At 61.1% G+C, this 19,133-nt stretch overlaps 1 protein-coding gene across 4 annotated transcripts in view; it reads left to right on the top strand.

Moving 5' to 3' along the window:
• The first annotated feature begins 12,309 nt into the window (after window positions 1–12,309).
• The window catches only part of PEBP4 (phosphatidylethanolamine binding protein 4), an 85,565-nt gene continuing 78,741 nt past the window's right edge, over window positions 12,310–19,133 (top strand). For 2 of the 4 annotated variants that reach the window (XM_082495766.1, XM_082495769.1), the window contains exon 1: window positions 15,494–15,620. In XM_082495766.1, the coding sequence (XP_082351892.1) occupies window positions 15,613–15,620 (8 nt within the window). In that variant the 5' untranslated portion in view covers window positions 15,494–15,612. Of the gene's footprint in view, window positions 12,402–15,493; window positions 15,621–19,133 lie in introns of those variants that run through there. The other 2 variants (XM_082495768.1, XM_082495767.1) reach the window with 2 other exon arrangements.

Raw genomic sequence — 19,133 nt, 5'->3', positions numbered from 1 at the left:
AGGTTGAGGGAAGGGGAGAAGGAGAAAAAGAAAAACACACAAAAAACCCCAAACCCCCAAACAACCCACATCCCAATTGCTCTGAACTTCCCAAAGCCGCGGATCTCTTCCCCCTTGTCACCCCCTCCTGGCACCGGCCTCCCGAGCTGCTATAATAAACCACCAGCGCAAAGGCTCAGTGAGCTAAAATACCCGGTAACGATGGCAACCGAGCCCTGCACGCGGGGACCACGGACGCAGCTCCCTAAACTAGCAGCCTGGCAAGGACTTCCCAATGTTAGCGCCTCCCTCCCGCGCGCAAGCTCTCTCGGCACACCTGGCTACACCGGTATGCCAGAGGGCTCAGCACCCTGCCGGATCGGGCCACCAGCCTTGTGGGCAAGCGTAGGCAAAGGCAGGTGGCACAAACCCAGGTGGCTTTAGGTGCCAGCGCTTCGACATCGGCCGGTCCCCCGGCAAAACTTCTCCCCGGTAGTCGTCACCGCACGCTGTGTCCCCTCCATCCTTCGGGATGCAGGGAACGCCGTCTACTAAGGGCGTTGCAAACGCCACCTCCGGGATGGGATGGGATGGGATGGGATGGGATGGGATGGGAAAAGGAATCGAAAGCATTCCATCCGAAAGGATGGTGAAAAGGAATCAGGGCAGGTTGTCTCCATCCCCGTAAGCCCCCTGGAAGCTCGTATCCATCTCATGCATCGCCCTCCACCGCCATCCCTGGTCCCTCTGCTCCTCCCAGGGATCCGCTTTGCTCTGTAGGGCCAGCAGCTCTCCCAGGGGGTCGGCAGTGCCCCGGGGAGCTTCACTGTGGTTATTTTTAGGGCCAGCCGTGCTCCCAAGTCGACCGAGCTCATTCAGCGGGTGGGGGATGAAAGGCACACGGAGATGACAACTGCGGTTGGCAGTCTGGATGCTTGCCCCACGCGGGGACATTGGCCCGCACCCAGCTGAGCACCGGGGACTCAGGGAGACTGCTCGGAAAGTCTGGTTCCCTGTGGGAATTAAGGGATAAATGCTAACGGGATCAGCGCCTGTGACGAGGAAGGGAAGAAGGGGACAGCAGCGGGCACAAAAGGAAGGCTCCGAATAAAGCAGAAGCACATCAGGGAACTTCGGTGGCCCTGCGGGGGGTGGCTCGCAGCCCCACACCCACCAGACATCGCCCCGGGAGGGGGCTGAGCCCCCTTTGCAGGGACAATTTCGGCAGTACCGAACTGCCACCTCCGCAGCCCCTCTCCCTGCCTTCCCCACCACCACCGCCTCTCTCCCGGGGCCGGCTCCGAAACCCACCAGAGAGCAAGAAATAACCTGAGATGCTGAGAAATCACAGCCCCCTCCCCGGCAAAAGCCCTTCCCAGGGGGATCAGGGCTCCTGTGGCCAGCAGCCCCTCCGGCCCCGCTCTCCCTGCACGCTGCAGCCCCCCACCCAAACCACGGGCACTCAATTCATACCCCCCACACACACAAGGAGAACCCCAAAATTGCTCCTTGCAGGCTGCCCAGCCTGCGGTTGCCAAGGCAACTGCACCATCACCCCGGGAGCCGTCGCCTAGCAACTCCCAGGCTAAAAATCCTCCATCCCGCACCTCGCGAGAGACCGGAGAGCCCCCAAACCGTGGGGAAACTGCCCCTAAACGGCAGCGATGCATAAAAATAACGCATAACCCCCTGTGACCCTCTCGGCTGCTTTGGGCTGGGGGTGAGATGGGGCCCGGGCGGCCCCCGGGAGGCTGCCGGGGCTGAGCAGGCCGCGGCGGGGAGGCGGTGCGGGAACGGGGCCCCGAGCGGGGCTGCGGCACGGCCGGGCACGGCCACCGCACCGGGGCCGGGGGACACGACGGGCTGGGGGCACCAGGACTGGGAGCGGGGCTTTGCAAAGGGGCTGGGGGTGCTCAGAGCACCCAGATTGGGGGTGCGGGGCATTGCAAGGGGGCTGAGGAGCACTGGGACCGGGTGCAGGGCATTGTCATGAGGTTGTGGGCGCTCAGAGCACCCAGATTGTGGGTGCAGGGTATTCCCATGGGGCTGGGGGTGCCCAGAGCACTCAGATCAGGGATGGGGGGCATTGCAAGGAGGGTAGGGAGCACCAGGACCAGGTGCAGGGCATTGCAAGGGGGGTCGGGGATGCTCAGAGCACCCAGATTGGGGATGCAGGGCATTGCAAGGGGGGTCGGGGATGCTCAGAGCACCCAGATTGGGGATGCGGGGCATTGCAAGGGAGATGAGGAGCACCGGGACAGGGTGCAGGGCATTGCAAGGGGGGGTCGTGGATGCTCGGAGCACCCAGATTGGGGTTGCGGGGCATTGCAAGGGGGGGGTCGGGGATGCTTGGAGCACCCAGATTGGGGTTGCGGGGCATTGCAAGGGGGGGGTCGGGGATGCTCGGAGCACCCAGATTGGGGTTGCGGGGCATTGCAAGGGGGGGGTCGGGGATGCTCGGAGCACCCAGATTGGGGTTGCGGGGCATTGCAAGGGGGGGGTCGGGGATGCTCGGAGCACCCAGATTGGGGTTGCGGGGCATTGCAAGGGGGGGGTCGGGGATGCTCGGAGCACCCAGATTGGGGTTGCGGGGCATTGCAAGGGGGGCAGGGAGCACCCAGGCCGGGTGTAGGGCATCGCAAGGGGGCTCGGGGGTGCTCGGAGCACTCGGACCGGGGATGCAGGGCACTGCAAGGCGGCGGCGGGTACGGGGCGAAGGGATCGGGCCCTCGTTTTCCCCCGCGCCGGGCGGCGGGGCAGGATGCGCGGAGGCGGAGCGGTGCGCGGAGGCGGGGAGGAGGGTGGGGGTGGCGGTGGGGGTGTTGATCCCCGGTACTTACACCAACACAGACGAAGCGGCGGCTCCCAGGGGCCGGGGCCGGGCTCGCCCCTCCGGACATGGCCACGGCGCAAGTTGCGCGGTTGGGCTCTGCGCGCCTCGGCGCCGCGTTGCGCGGCTCAGGGCCTGGGGGGCGGGGGGGGCCCATGCCGGTAGCTCGGCCGCTCCGCTCTCCGCATCCGCGGCCCGTTAACGCTGCGCTGCGCCGCGCTGCGCTGCGCGGAGCCCTGCGCGGAGCGGCGCGCTGCAGTCGGGCCCGCCCCGCCTTCCATTCACAAAAAACAAGCGGGCCCCGCCGAAGGCCCCGCCCCCGCCCCCCTCCCGCCACCGCCCATTGGCTGAGACAGATGCGGGGGGAGTTTACGCGGGGTGGGGGGGGTGCAGGCGGGCAGAGGGACCGGGGCGCCTCGGCGGGGGACCCCCATCTTGACCCCCAACCCTCCCTCGCAGGGGTCCCCACGCTGTCCCGTCCTGCCCCGCTTGGGGGACCCCCATCCTGCCCCCCCGTCCTGCCCGCGATGGGTCTCCATCCTACCCCTAACCCTCCCCCGCATGGGACCACCACCCTGACTCCCCCCAGTCCTGGCCCGCATGGGACCCCCATCCTGTCCCCCCTGTCCTGCCCACGATGGGACCCCCGTCCTGCCCCCAACCCTCCCTCGCGGGGGTCTCCATCCTTCCCCACCCCAATCTGCCCCGCATGGGGGACCCCCATCCTGCCCCCCATCCTGCCTGCAACGGCTCTCCATCCTGCCCCTAACCCTCCCCTGCATGGGACCACCACCCTGCCCTGCCTCTAACCCCCCCACAGCCCTCCATCATCTGCTGCATCCAACCCTCATCGTCCCTCTGCATCCCACCCCCAGCCTCACTCTGCATCCGACCACCCCCTCAACTCCTGCCCCTGGGAAGTGGTGCCCCCTCTGTCTGCCCCCCCCTCTGAGCACCTTTCCCCCTCCCCTTCTCGCAGGGGGCCGACAGCCCCTGGCGTCCCAGTTGGGCCACGTGTGAAGCTGGTGGTGCTGCTGGGTCTGCTGAGGATGGGGCTGTGCCACAGGAGACCCCTCGTGCTGCTGCTCACAAGCCCCAACCCCCCCCCCCCCCCGCCCCCGAGCACCCCCAGCCCCTTGCAGGGCTATTTCTCGGAGGGGGTGTGGGGCGGCAGAGCTGACCCATCCATCCGTGCTCCCCGAGCACAGGCCACACACTGCAGTACCGCCTTTGAGCCCCATCCCACAGCGCTCCTCGCAGCCCCCTCCTCACCCCGCTGCCCCCCAGGGCTGTCCCCCCCCCCCCCAAGTCCTGCCACCCCAGGGGCATAAAAAACTCGGAGTCATCTTTGCAGCGTGGCTGCCGGGAAGGCGTCCGGCGTGCTGGCCCCGCTGCTCTGACCCCGTATATCCGCATCATGTGATGCTTCGCCATCCTCTCCCGAGGCTTTCGGCTGCCTTTGCCCCCCCCCTTCGTCATCGCCTCCGCCGAGCCATGCTAAGCTCTGCCCCCCTCTCCTTTTCCACCCGGATCAGGCCGGCCGGCAGCCCGTGGCGTGGCCGCCACTGATGCAACGCCGCGTCAGCCGGCGTCAAAACCTCAGCCCTCACCTCGCACCTTTGCATCGCAACCCTGGCATGGACACCTCCCCCCCCCCACCCCTCCATCAATCCCAGTCCCTCGCCATCGCCCCCCGCCTCACCTAACTCGCAGGACGGGGATCTCTCTCTCCATAGCAGAAGGAGACGGAGTCGCTTATTTGGGGAGGGGGGGAGCCCTTTGGCTTTCGAGCCGGGCATAGGCAGCTGCCGGCGCTGCCTCCGTGCCCGCAGCGGGACTGGGAGCCGGCGGCGAAGCTATCGGCTTCGCGGCGAAGCTATTTATTCCCCTGCAACGGGAGCCGCCAGCAGCCGAGCTGCAGCTCGGAGCTTTTCTTCTTCTTCTCGGAGTGGGTCACGGGGGAAGGAACACGTAAAGCTTTTTTTTTTTTTTTTTTTTTGCCAGCCGCATGATTTGGCTTATTTGCTCTCTTGTAGCAGGTGCTTAATTGTGGCGTAAAGAGTTCCTGGCAGCTTTCTGGGCAGCCGAATTCCCGCCTGCTCCCCCTCCTTCCCCCCCCCCCCCCCCCTTCCTCGCTAGGCAAAACAAAAGCACAATTGTCACTCGCAGTCGAAACACCCCGACTGCGGCGCTCGCACGGGGCCCTTTCCCGGCAGGAGGCTTTGCCAGGAGGAGAGAGCCGGAGGCGGGAGGCACCGGGGAGGGCACTGGGTTGGGGAAGGGGCTCCGGAGCATCTTTGGAGCACTTGGCTGCTCCTCGCAGCCCCTCTCTCTGCTCCGTAGGAGGAGAAACGCAAGTCTCAGCCCACTCACTGCATCCCACCCCTCCCCAGCGAGCACATGCCAGGGCACGGCACGGCTGCCCACGGCACGGCGGCGTGGCATGGAATCATGGAATCACAGACTGGTTTGGGTTGGAAGGGACCTTAAAGACCATCTCATTCCACCCCCCAGCCCTGGGCAGGGCCACCCCCCCCCAGCCCAGGTTGCTCCCAGCCCCGTCCAACCCGGCCTTGAACCCCTCCAGGGATGGGGCAGCCACAGCTCCTCGGGGCACCCTGCGCCAGGGGCTCAATGCCCTCAGAGGGAAAAATTTCTGCCTGTGGCATGGCACGGCTACAAGACGACATCTCCCCTCCCTCAGCACCGCTGCCTCCGGCAGGGCTGTAATTAAAAAGCCGTTTGCTCCCTGCTCCCATGGCTCTCTCTCATTTAAGCCTCTTGAACTGGTCCCAAAGGGCTCCCGCCTGCCCGGCTCCGCAATCACCCTCTCTCCCGGGCAAAGAGCTCCGAACCCCACGGCTGAGCACTGTGATTTGATTTTGGGAGCTCGCACCACGGGCAGCAAACACCCCTTTTCACCCCATAGCATCCTCCTCCCTCCCCGGCGAGGAACGAAGAAGCTCTCCAGATATCAGACACACGAGCGGACGTTGCTCCGGCCGTGCCCTCCCCTGTAAACTTTATGACTCTCTCCGGTTTAATGCCGGGAGCGTTTCCAGGTGCTCCCCGCGCCCCTGCCCAGCCTTGCCGGCCGCTGCCACGCCGCGCCGCACTGCTGCTCCCCCGTCTTGCGGGGGGACGGACGCAGGGATGCAAACCCACTGTGCCTTTTGCTCCTCCGAACAGCCGACAAACTCTCTGCAACCGCCGCAGCCATCCCGCCTCTGCCCCCGCCGGTGCCCCCCAAATCCCCCCGATCCCCAAATAGAGCTGAGCTCAGCATTATTCACCTTGCTGCGACAGACCAAGGCAACGCATCCCTCGCCGGCGGATTTGCAGCGGGGAGACAGCCCGACACCCCCCGGCAGCCCCGGACCACCCGTTCCCACAGCCCCCACCACCGGGGACCTGCCTTTGCCTTGCGCTGCCCTAAGCCCCGCCGCGAGTTTTCCGCCTTATCGGCGGGGGAACGGAGACGTGGTCGCAGTGGTGGGTGTTGGAGGGGAGCAAAGTCCACCGGAGAAAGTGGCCGGAGGCAATGTGCCGGAACTGGGCAGCGCCGCGGCGGGAGGGTACTTACAGGCTGTGAGCCATGGCGGTCATCTTCCCGGCGGGGCTGCCTTTCCCTTGGCTTTCCATCGCTTTCTCTTGGCGGACTCTGAAAGGAGAAGGCAGGAGGGTTTTGTGAACACCCCGAACGTGGACTCACATCCTAAAGCCACCTCCTGCACGGTGTCACCCCCCTACCCTGGGGACAGAAAGCCTTTGGGAAGGCAAGTCCTGCACGGCCACCTGGGCTGGCCAAGTAGTGTCCTCGCGCGGGCAGAGGGCTGTCCCTCGACTACCGAGCACCTCTGCCCGCCGTCCCTACATCTTCCAGGTCTGCTCTCCCCATCCCACCACCTTCAGCGTACAAAGCAGCCGAGGAGGAGATAGAGAGATACACACCACAGCCACGCACAGACCCATCCATCCCTTTCACCGAACCCTACTGGGTGCCACAGCGACAGCCTCCAGGTGGTCCAGGGGGTCCCCAGTGCCCACCCCCTGCTCCAAGTGCCTTACCCTTTGGGCTAAGAGCCTTCCCTGCGGGCACGTGGCACCCCGGGCGGTGGCGGGCTCCTAAGGTGGCTAGCAGCCCACCGAGCCCACCGGCACGTTGGCTTTGAGCGAGGCTCCCCTCCTACGAGCTGCGGCGCCGGGCAGGGCAGCAGGGCTCTCCCCTCCTTCTCCCGTCTCCGGATCAACGGTGCCTGCGCACGGCAGGCCGGAGCAGAGTCCAGCCTGGGCTTCGATCCCGGCAAAGCCAGCAGACGCCCGGTTTCTGCCGGGGAGTGGGTTTCGGAGACCCACCACAGTGCTGGGTACTTCCCTGGATCCACCATGGGAAAGCAATTGGAGCCACCCCTCCATTTGACTGCTCTGAACCCCCCAAATCCTGCAGCTTTTCCTCCTGGGTGATGCTACAGGGGGTCTCCTTGCTCTGACCTCCCAAATCCTACAGCTTTTCCTCCTGGGTGATGCTACAGGGGGTCTCCTTGCTCTGAACCCCCCAAATCCTGCAGCTTTTCCTCCTGGGTGATGCTACAGGGGGTCTCCTTGCTCTGACCTCCCAAATCCTACAGCTTTTCCTCCTGGGTGATGCTACAGGGGGTCTCCTTGCTCTGACCTCCCAAATCCTACAGCTTTTCCTCCTGGGTGATGCTACAGGGGGTCTCCTTGCTCTTAACCCCCCAAATCCTACATCTTTTCCTCCTGGGTGATGCTACAGGGGTTCTCCTTGCTCTGACCTCCCAAATCCTACAGCTTTTCCTCCTGGGTGATGCTACAGGGGGTCTCCTTGCTCTGACCTCCCAAATCCTACAGCTTTTCCTCCTGGGTGATGCTACAGGGGGTCTCCTTGCTCTGACCTCCCAAATCCTACAGCTTTTCCTCCTGGGTGATGCTACAGGGGGTCTCCTTGCTCTGACCTCCCAAATCCTACAGCTTTTCCTCCTGGGTGATGCTACAGGGGGTCTCCTTGCTCTGAACCCCCCAAATCCTGCAGCTTTTCCTCCTGGGTGATGCTACAGGGGTTCTCCTTGCTCTGACCTCCCAAATCCTACAGCTTTTCCTCCTGGGTGATGCTACAGGGGGTCTCCTTGCTCTGACCTCCCAAATCCTACAGCTTTTCCTCCTGGGTGATGCTACAGGGGGTCTCCTTGCTCTGACCTCCCAAATCCTACAGCTTTTCCTCCTGGGTGATGCTACAGGGGGTCTCCTTGCTCTGAACCCCCCAAATCCTGCAGCTTTTCCTCCTGGGTGATGCTACAGGGGTTCTCCTTGCTCTGACCTCCCAAATCCTACAGCTTTTCCTCCTGGGTGATGCTACAGGGGGTCTCCTTGCTCTGACCTCCCAAATCCTACAGCTTTTCCTCCTGGGTGATGCTACAGGGGGTCTCCTTGCTCCGGGCAGCTGCCCCACATGGGGTCCCCAGCCCCATCGGCGGGACTGGGAGAGCTCAGCCTTCCCTCACCAGCCACCGCGCTGATGGGGAGCGGACTGGGAAGGAGAGTCCAGTAACCAGCCGATACCAGAGGGGAAGGTCTCAAATAAACAAAAAGAGCATTTCGGCGTCTTCCATCCCCGGTGCTGCCAGAGCAACGGGGTCTGCGTGTGAGCCGGGAGATCGGGGCACCTGGGAAATTCACTGCATACGCATCCGGATGCCGTCTCCCGGCCCCGCAACGCAGCCACCTGATACGCCGCGGGTGATAACTCATCCTTGCCATCGACACCGCTGCAGAATTTCAGGGATTCATCACTCAGTTTATAAATATTTAAACCCAGAAGGAGCCACGCGCTCCTGTAAAACGCAATGTATTCTACAAGCAAAGCGTCCCTCCCTTTATCCCGGTGGAGAGCTAACGAACATCTCGGGGCTCTCCGGCCAGACCTTTTGCAGCTAGAAACCAGGTCAGGGCAAAATTCAAGGTCTCGGTCCACGCGTGCGGGATTTCTGCACCCCCCCAGCTGGGATAGATGGGATTTACCCCCCCGATGGATGCGGAAAGCGCTGCCGATACGAAATCGCAGCTAAGGCTGCTCCTCCAGCTGCTTCCCCACCAGCATCCCGGCCGGGTTTTGGGCGCACGCACGGCCGGTCCCGCGCTCAGGGAGAGCTGCAGCTGCAGCCTGAAGCATTTCCAGGCTCCCCGCCGGCCGGCTGCTTCATGCAGTATTCACAGCTTCATACAGTATTAAGAGCTGCTGACGCCTCGTGAAAAAACTGTGAAAAGCTTCTATTTGGGGAAAGTTCCTCTTATAACGGTGCATCCTGTGGCTTCTCTGTTTCCCTTTTCTCCCGGTTCTCTCGCTGGGCAGAAAATAGGCTGACGGCGTTGCCAACGAGCCCGGGCGCTTCATCAGAAAGGGAAAATAATATCCCCCCCGAGCAAACAAGCCCAAGGAATTCATTCTCACATGGCACCCGGGGAGCTGCTCTGGGTGCGGGGTGGGGGGCTGCCTGGCTTGCCGCAGCTTGGGGACCGAGAAGGGGAGAGCGGAACCTGGTGGGGTCTTGTCCCCGGGTCTGGCTGCAGCCAGCGCCCCGCACAGAGCGCATTGCGGGGGGTGTCCCTGGGGGGGGTGGGGGGGTGGTCCGCATATCTCCACATTTTAAAAAAAAAAAAAAATAATAAAATAAATGAAAAAAATCAAAGAGCGAGGAGTCTGTTTCTAAGCAACTGTCTGCAGTAGGGATGGCGAGCTGAGGAAGGGGAAGAGGCGATGCTGGGCAAGGAGAAAACTTCTGGGGGCCCAGAGCCCCCCCGCAGGAGCTGGGGGGGGGGTGGGGGGGGTGTGAGAGAGGGGGTGGAGGAGCTGCCTGGGTCCATCTCAATGCCAACGGCTGTTTGAAAAGCAGGAAAGGAGGGGGCAGGGGGGTGCCGGAACACCCCCATGCAGTGGCCAGCGCTGGGGGCAGAGGTTGCCGGGTGGGCAAGCGGCAGCATCGCCCCTTTCCCCCGCCGCAGAGCCCGGCTGCGAGTGGTGGCCCAGGGGCAGAAGGGCCGTGCCTTGTGCCCCGGCTTGCGAAATGGCACCTCGGCCCCCAAAACCACTTCCTACCCTAACGGCTCCCGGCCAAACGACGCGGCAGCACCGCTGCCTATCGCCCCGCCGGGCGGTCTGCGGGCAGCAGGACACAGCCAGCAAGGCAGGGAGGTGACGGCGGCGTTTGGTGGCTTCGTGGCCTCCCCGACTACCTGCCAGGAGACACCTGACCCCCCTCGTTGAAGCAGCGAAGAGCAGCCACGGAGAGCCGCCGGTTTTGTCCGTTCCCGTGGGACAGCAGGGCGGCATCCGTCCCGCGCTGGAAGACTCTTTGTCCCCACGACTTGGTGTCTTCTCGCACGTGGCTCTGCCCGAGCGCTCTCCTCTCTGCCCGCACCGGCCACGGGCTACTCGTTAAAGCCCGATTGCCACCAGCACGCCCGGCGGAGCCCCCTCGGGGCCTGACAGCCCAATTCTCGACAGCTCGAAGGGGAGCGAAGGGGCAACGAGGGAACGAAGAGCTGAGAGCATCACCCGCTCCGCGGGCTCTGCATCAGCCCGCAGCCCAAAAGGCTGGAAAAAACCCGCGGTGGCACTTAAAGCCGCCGCTGTGGCACCAACCGCCTCCGCTCCAGCGCAGCCCATCGACCCATTTCCAAACCCTCAGCCTTCCAACCCCTTTGCTCCCCCACGCCCCCTCCCAGCAGCTCCCCGGCACAAGGGAAAACCCCTCAGCCTCGCCGTACCCCATCGCCGCTACCGGGGCCAACCCCGGCAAAGCCCTGGGGAGAAAAGGGGGGATAAATTTGCTCTGGGCAGCCGGCGCGGTTACCTGCGTGCGCCGGCTCTGCACCGTCCTGTGGCTCTCCTCTTCGGTCCAGTAGCCGCCTTCGCTTTCCCGAGGTGCTAACTGGCCTGGACAGGTAGGACCCATTTTTATATGCTTGCCCATGTGATCCAAACAAATGCCCTAGGGATGAGTTTTTGCACTGACACAAATAAAGGGGCTGGGACTAAAACCTGTTGAACCACAATCCGTGCTCAACGGACAGGAATTTTCCACTCGGAGCCGTTCAGCCCGGCTCTGGGTGCGCCGGCGGCATGGCACGCGCCGGGGTCCGCACCTCCTGGCTCCCAAAAATCCCATCTCCTTACACTTCCAAAGTCTTTCATGCCCCTTCCTAAACGCTTCCCATGTTGCAGCTGGAGAAAATGAACCGGGACGGAGGGATGGATGGGAAGCACGAAGGAATACGTGTGAGCCATTGATTACATCTAAATTCTGCAAATCACTTCTTGTTTCTCCCACGGTCCACGGAATAAAACACCGCAGAAGATGCCAGCCAGGCGGAGAAATGGGGGGAAATCCTCTGCCCCCCAAAAGGCAAACATTCCCTGAAGCCTCGGGGCTTGGAAGGGCACTTCTGCACAGGTTGAAGGGGACTTTTGGGAGCCACGAGGTGTGGGTCCCTCATCGGGATGCTCCTTACAGCCCCTCAGGGATGCAGTCGGCGTGGGGCGGGTGAGGAGGAAGGCGGGTACCAGGGCCGGGGGGACTCACAGTGACCAGAAGTGAGCGGGATGGGGATGGAAAGGGGAGGGCGAGCTTTGGATGAGCGGCGGTGAGTCAATGGGAACCAAAGGAGCGGGGAAACGGCCACGGGCCACGGAAAGGAGAGGTGGTTGGAAGGGGTGACTCAGTGGGACCAGCTGGTGAGTCAATGGGAAAGGAGGGAGCTAATGGGCTGATGGGCCGCAGGTGTCTATGGGGCTTAAAAAGAGACAGGAGCAGCCCCTGCATCCCAACCGGCTCTGCTCAGGCTGCCCTTCTGGGAGGGACTGGAGCAGCTCTGGAGAATGCTGTCTGCAGGTACTGATTTACCCGATAACGGGCAGGAACGTGCAGCTCAGCACATGCGGGGCATTTTTTTATTTCTTTTTTTCTTTCCTCTTTTTTTTTTTTTTTTTTTGTTTGGCTGGTGCAGGTCTTGCCTCACCCTCTAATTGAGATGCTGTTGCGCCCCGGGCACCGCTGGCGCTGTGCGTGGCTGGCACCCGCGGCTCGCTCACACCCCGCGGTACCTTCTCACCGGTTTTGCTCTGGCCTGAGCTGAGCGAAGCTCGGAAGGGGAGCGAGGGGAATTTTTACGCCTTGTTTTGTGGCGGGTACTTAAAAAATAAATTAAAAAAAAAAGGCTTCTGCTTTGCTGGGTCACAGAGCAAGGAGAATGTTCCCTGCCCGGAGCGTTGCGTGGTTCGCGGCTCCTTGCTCTGTGCATCTCGGAGCATCCCGCCAAGGGCGGTGTTAGCGCGTGTCCCGGCTGCGAGGGTCACCCCGGGGTGGGGGTGGGGGGGTGCCAGCCCTTGCCTTTGCAAACTGTCCCTGTCCCCCCCCCCCCCCCCCCCCCCCTCCCCTTGCTCAGCCTCTGGGCCAGCTCCAGGGCTCAGCCCTGCCAAGGAGCCGGCTGTGGGGCTGGGGATCTGCCAGCCCCCCGCTGGGCACAGGCTCCCCCCTCCGCCGCTGCGGGACTGGGAATACTGGTGGTGTAAAGAGGGGTAGGTAAAAGGGGGGGGCTTGCTGTGTGCTGAGGGGGCATGAAGCTGTTTTCTCCTCTTTTTTTTTTTTTTTTTTGCAGCTGGTTGGTTTGTTGGGGTGTAAGGGTGGGGGGTCTGGTAGCCCTGCTAGTGGGGGGGGGGGAGTGGTAAATAGGGGTTCCCCCCAGAGCTGGGGTACCGAGGGTCTGGGAGGGAATGTTGGGGAGGGGGAAGCTGGAAAACCCTTCTGGAAAAGGGTTTCCCCCACCATCACCAGTCATGGGTACCTGTGTGGTGTACCCCTGACCACCAGCTCTGGGGGGGGGGGGGGGGGGGGCCTGGGGCCACCCTCTGTGTGGGGCTGTGATGGGGGCTCAGGGCTTCCCAGGAAAGCATCACTGCTGGGATTCAGCTGAGCTCGTTAAACCTGTATGAGCCCCCTGTGGCAGCCCAGTTAAACCCATTTAAGGAAGGGTTAAGCCAGTTTAGTGTGATTTGGTAGTCTATTGATGCGAAGGTTAAGCCGGTATAAGTGCATCGACATTGGGGATTTGGACCAATTTAACCAGTCCATCTCCCTGGGTCATCTGTACGACTTAACGAGGGGTCCAGCCTGCGCTCCTCTCCATCTCGGGCTGCAGACAGCCCCTGAAAGGGGGGGGGGGGACCGAAGGGAAGAGCCACATGCAGGCTGCATCTGAAACGGTGCTATTTATAGGCATCCCTGCTCAGCCAGCCTAAATTCCATGTAGGTCCCAGTGCCCGGCTGGCTGAGGGGGGGGGGGGGGGGGGGGGGGCAGCAGGGTGGGCGACGCAGACGGGTGCTGCCATCCCATCGCGATCGATTCATGGGGAGCAGGCTCAGCCCAGGGCTGAGTCAGAGCGGAGGATGCTGCTTCCTCATCCCCAGCTCCTCATTAACCCGCTGCCCCAGGGCTTTCCCACGAGCATCACCCAGCCCGGCCGGGTGAGATGTCAAGGACCGGGAATGGGTGTTTGTTTATTTTTATTATTTATTTTTTTTTTTCCTGTAATCACAATTAGGGCATCCGCGAGGCACAGGGCAGAGATGCACCTTCTTGCCGGGGTGCAGCGTCCAGAAGTGGGGGGGGGGAAGGAGGGAAGAAAGGTGAAAGTGCCTGGTGGGGGTAGGTGACCCCTCCATAACCCAGTCCCTATGCCATACGCTGCCCACGCAGCATCCCTGGGGAGGGGAGGGGGGAGAAAAGGTTGAGCAGAGGCCACACCTGAGGGTTTCTCAACGCTTTCCCTCCACGCTGCTGTTGAATTTTGGTGTTTGCAGCAATGCTCAGTGGCTTTGGGGGCAGGGCAGGGTCCTTAAGGCTTGAGCCCAGAAACGGGAAGAGATGCCGAGCAGCTCCCCGGTGGGATGCGGCAGCCTCTCCGCGAGCGTGTGAAGGGGACCGGGTAGCGAACGGGAGCTCGACGGCACCGGGCAGAGCCCCGGCGAGCGATGGGCTCGGCTGCGTGTGTGCCAGCACCGCTGGGACCCGGGAGCTGCTGGCGCTGAAGGCAGAGAGGCTCCCGCGCAGCCCCGCGCCTGCCTTGTGACTGCGCAACGTATGCGCTTAATATAGGCCAAATGAAAACATTCTTCCCGAAATAGAAGACCTTCCCCGGCAAGAGCTGCAGCGCCGGCAGAAGCAGTCACAAGGTGCCCGGTGGGCTTGGGCAGCTGCGTGCCACCGGCCGGCTCCCCGCCACGCGGGCCACCGAGGTCACCTCCCCCGGGCTCCGCTGCCGGAGCTGCTGTATGGCAGCCACCCAGTGACCCCCCCCTAAAAAAAAAAAAAAAAAAAGGTGCCAGCCGGCTCTGGGGTGCTGGGTGCTGCTGCGGGAGAGGAGCTCACGGATGGGGCGAGCGCCCATGGGGTTTGGATGGGGTGCGGAGGCGGGTGGCCCCGTCCCTGAGCTGTGGGATGCTGTGGGTGATGGAGGCGCTGCTGCATCCTGGGCAAGCGCTTGGGGTCCCAGCAGTGCCGGGGGGTGTGGGGGGGGGCTGAAACGTGTTCCTGCTCACGGTGCTGCCGGAGCCGAGGTTTGGGGTGGCACTGGGCTGGGGCCATCCCCGTGTGCTGCAGCCCCAGGGGTGGCTCGCTGGGCTACCGCCGGGCTATTGAATATTGCTGCTCCTCCTCCTCCCTGTGATGCCCAGCTGAGGGGTTGGTGCTGGGGGGGGCCTCCCTGCTACCAGGAAGGGTTTTGGGGAGGGGGGGGGGGGGGTGTCACGGCAGCCCTGGGTCCACCCTGGTGCTGGGTTTGTGCTGCGCTGCATCTTCTCCTGTCGGGATGCGCGTGCGGGAGCCCGCAAGGGCAAAAAGCATCGTGCATCCCCCTCCCTGACCCCACGGAGACTCCTGCCCGGGGGATGCTGCAGGAGGAGGTGGGTGTTGCACCTCCGAACCCCCTTTAGATGCGCTGACCCTGACCCCTCCGTCGCTGGGGACTTTCTCCACCGCTGGCGGTGACGGCGGCAGCGTTTAATCCCGCTCGACCGGGCACAGCTGCCTGCTGGGGAAACGGGGCAGGCAGGGGTGAGAGTTGGGACCTGGGGCTTTGGCAGGTGAAAAGAGAAAAGCCCCAAATCCCTCTCTCTTAATCTCCAGGGCCGCTTGCGAAGCTCCGCTCTTCCAGCCCGCGGGCTCGTTAGGGGTCTGCGTGTTCGGGGAGGGGTGAACGCGACCGCGTTGCTCTGTGTTTTGCCCGAGCGTCATCTTTGTGCTGTGAAGACCTGGAAACCCAAGCTCAGCTCTTGAGCTCTTGCACTCGTGCGAGCGTCTGTCTCCCCGAGCGGGTTTGTGTTAGTGCAGCAGCGCACGCCGGGGCTGGAGCTGCTGCTGGGCGGTTGGCTGAGGGCACCTTCGTCTTCTGCAGTGACAACCCGGGTCTCTAACTCCGGATCCTTACCTGGCACTAGGCAGACCCAGGAAAACTAGAGGCTACCCGAGCCAAATAAAGCTCTTCTGTGCCCTAAAATCCACTTAACTCTTCCCGGAACTGTGAAATTCTCCAGGAAGGAGCGCTGGCCCCACAAATCAGTGCAGATGCAAATTTATGGCATGTTTTGGGACAAGTGCTTTTTTTTTTTTGGTTCAGAAAGCTTTTGCCCTACAGGTTGGCCGGGGCAAGGTGAAGATGACCTTGTGGTCGTTCAGTTGAAGCTGGGAATGAAATTGTCAGCTGTGCAAGGAGGGAAATGTGAGGAGAGCCCATGAAGAGGTGAGATAAGAGGCACAGCGTGGCCGGGGTACGGCTGGAGGTGCAGCAGGTTGTGAATGGGGAGAGAGGATGTGGGTTGGTTGTGTGTTGGTGTGTGTGTGTGGTTTTTTTTTTTTTTTTTTGTTTCCTTGGCTGATCGCTATGGAAAAAAAAAAATATCTGAAAAATGGGCTTCCTGCAAGACCAAGATTGAGGGAATTCCCCCTGGCTGCTGAGGCTCTGCCAAGTCCTTTGCTTCCTACAGCCCCGCTGGTGGGTATCAACAGTGTAAATACTTTTTTTTTCAGGTGTTGTTCAGGCTGTGGCATTTGGTTTCCCTGGGAGTTTCTTGGGTGCTTTGCTCACAGGACCCTCTGTGATGTGGGGGAAACTGAGGCAGGGAGGAGCCCGAATCGGAGGCGAAGGCTTGAGAGAGGAGCTGAGCCCTTCCCGCAGCAGCTGGGCTGATGTTGGGGGTCCTGGGTGGGAGCGCATTTATTGCCCAGAAATGCCTTTGCTCGTGCGATGCAAAATAAATCCTCGTTTTCATGAGCAGGAGAGCAAAGCAGCAGTTGTGGCTCTGCGGTGAGAAAGGGAATAGAGTTTCTAGTGGACTTCAGTGGTGAGATGGAACTTTGCAGCAGTCTGAAACAAACTGGGAGGGGAAAAAAGGAAAAAAAAAAAAAAAAAAAAAAAAACAAACCAAAAAAAGCCCCAACCAAAAAAAAAACCCAAAACAAACAAAAAAACCCCAAACCCCTCGTGGTGCCAGGCTTCCCTGTGTCACGGGAACGGGGAAACTCAAGCCCAGTGCCGCCTCCCTGCTCTGCCCCTGCAGGCAATTAACGCTCCGGGGAGAGCTGAGGTTGCTTAATTAAGTGGGATGGAGGTAAACTTCGATTCCGTGAAATAAAATAGCTTTTTATGGCGCAGGGATTTAGTGCCGGGTGAAGTCAGAAGAAACACTGCAGTGGATTATAAATGGCACTGGTTAATCTTAAACTAACATCAACAGGAAGCCAGCGGCTGGGGTGGGAAATTCCAAAGCTCGCAGACAATATGTTTTTGGCCGGTCTCTTATGAACATTTATGGAGAAATTTGGTCCTGGAAACACTTCGGCTCTTTTTTTTTTTTTTTTTTTATTTTTTTTTTTTGCTTTAAAGCCCAGCATTAAGTGAACGAGCTGAGCCAGAGGTTTTGGTGCGTGTGGAAGCCTTGAGAGGCTCAGCTGAAGTCTGTGAGGTTCCTTGGAATGCTTCGATTTTTCCACGGAGCTGTGTCCCGATGGTCTCGGTGCCCCCTGGCGCGTAGCTTGGGGGCTGGGTAGCAGCTTGGGGGGGGCTTGAGGAGAGTACGAAGAAGTGGGCTGCAAAGGCACGATGGGCTGGGCTGGAGGAGGAGGGGGGGGGGCTCAGCACCCCCCAAAACGGGCTGCTGCCTCCTCTGCAGCGAGCCGCCTTCTCCTGCCCTCTGCGAGCACCCGCTGTGGCCCCGTGGGTCAGCTCGTGTGTGTAACTTGGCTCCCAAAACGGGCGCTTTGGCTTTCACACGGGCGTTGTTGCGGTTGTGAAAGCCGCCGAGTCCTCCCTTCCTTCCCCCCCCCCCTTCAGGTAGTTTCCTCTTATTAAGAGCCTTTTCATCACTGCTATGAGTAGAAAACGACGATTTCCTTTACCTACGCCTTAGCTTTGCCGCCTGTGAAAGGCTTTTTAGTAGCTTTCGCGCCTGACTTGGTTTGCTGGAAATATTTTGGACTAGGTGGTCTCTAGAGGTCCCTTCCAACTCTGAAAACTCCGTGATTATGTATTGTGTCCGTTTCTCCCCCCCCCTCCCCCCGATGAACTGAAGGGGCAGCGGGACTGCAGCGCTTTGCTTCCTTGGGCTCCCCAGCAGCTCTCCTCTCATCCAATTAACCAAACGCATCTATCCAAAAGCCGCTCGTTGGACTTGATACCTTTGAAAGCTTTATTTTTTATTTTTTTTTTTTTTTTTTCCCCCCCTCCTGCTGGAAGTCGGGAACCTCCCGGTCCCGTGGCCGCGGGGCTGCGCAAGGATGGAGCACGGGGAAAGGCGGTGAGCAGAGCCCACGCGGCTCCACGCCAGGGCTCTTTCAAGCCATCCTCCAAATTAAGAGTGGTTTTAAACCGATTTCTTCCTCTCCTTCCACCGGCGTTTGGAGGAAAGGGAGAGAGGCCAGGGCAAGCCGAGGGGCTGCCTGTGTGGGGATGCGGTTTGGAGTCGGAGCGTGGTTAAAAACCTCCCCAGGTGGTGTTCGCTGCCCGGCAAGGCGAACCTGTGCCCGATCTGCACAGAAATGGTAAAACGGAGAAGCAGGAGGGGTTGGGGTTTACAGCAGTGTTTTCAGTAATGGCTTTGCAAAAGAGAGAGAGAGAGAGGGGAGAAAAAAAAAAAAAAAAAAAAAACAACAAAAAAAAAACAAACCAACAACAAAAAAAACCCCAACCAAAACAAAAAAAAAGTGTGAAGCATCTGTTTGGTTGGTTTTGTTGTGTGTTTTTTTTTTTTTTTTTTTTTTTAAGAATGAGATACTGCCCTCCACTTGAGTGTGTGTGGGGGGGAATCCTGGATGAACATACCTTCTCCAGCTGAGCCACGCGTAGCCGCAGTGCCGCGCCGCCGGCGGCTTCCCCGCAGCTGGAAGGATGAGATTCCTGCGGTCCTGCGCCGCTTAGTCAGGAGAGGCGGCATGCGAAGGCTCCCGGGTCGCTGGGCGAGGAGGCTGCCTCATGCTCCCTACCCGCCTCGACGCCACGAGACGTGTGTGTTTTCCCATGGGAGCATCCTCCCCCGGAGGCGAAGCCGCTCGGCGAGGGCTCTCGGGCACGTGGTTTATGGGTTCTCCCGGCTCGGCGAGAGCCTCGGGCACAGGCAGACCGGAGGAGATGGATACTGGGTGGAAATTACCCACCCCCTGTGTGGGTTTGCCAAGCCCGGAGCGCTTGTGCGGGCAGGGCTGTGCCAGCTACAGCCTGGCAGCGAAGCCGGAGGCGCTGCCGGCTCTTGGGTCGCCCTGTCCCACGCCTGCGTCTCGAGCAAATAATCTGGTGGCTTTGTGCCCCTTTGGTAGCCCCTCTGACCCCGCGGGAGCATCACACGGGAGCTGTTGTCTGGTTCTGGAAGTACAATTTTCCCCGTGTGGTTTATACCCTGGTCATGGTGGGGGGGGGTGTTGGTTCCCGCTGCCTTTGCAACTCCGCCTCCGAAGCAGGAGAAATAGGATCTTAATTATTACTCCGCAAATAGCTTTTAGAGAGAAAGCCACGGTTTGTCTGGTGCGGGATGCCGCAAGAGCGACTGCTGCTCCTGTGGGGTTTTTCTTCTACAGCATCCCCGGGGGATCCCTCTGCACCTCGGCTGTCGGCAAAATCCCATCTCATGATGATCCTCTTGGGGGGGGAGGGGTATTCTCCAGGTGGAGGTGACTGATGTTACCTCTGCTTTCTTTTTTTCCTAAGAAATCCACCTTTCTGGGGTGGAGAATCTCTGGGCAGCTGTCATGATTAGCAGTCTTC

This window comes from Vanellus vanellus, assembly GCF_965231255.1.
Source record: "Vanellus vanellus genome assembly, chromosome: 26".
Classification (NCBI taxonomy): Eukaryota; Metazoa; Chordata; class Aves; order Charadriiformes; family Charadriidae; genus Vanellus; species Vanellus vanellus.
The sequence above is the reverse complement of the archived record's forward strand: the minus strand, read 5'-3'. Positions and strand labels throughout refer to the sequence as shown.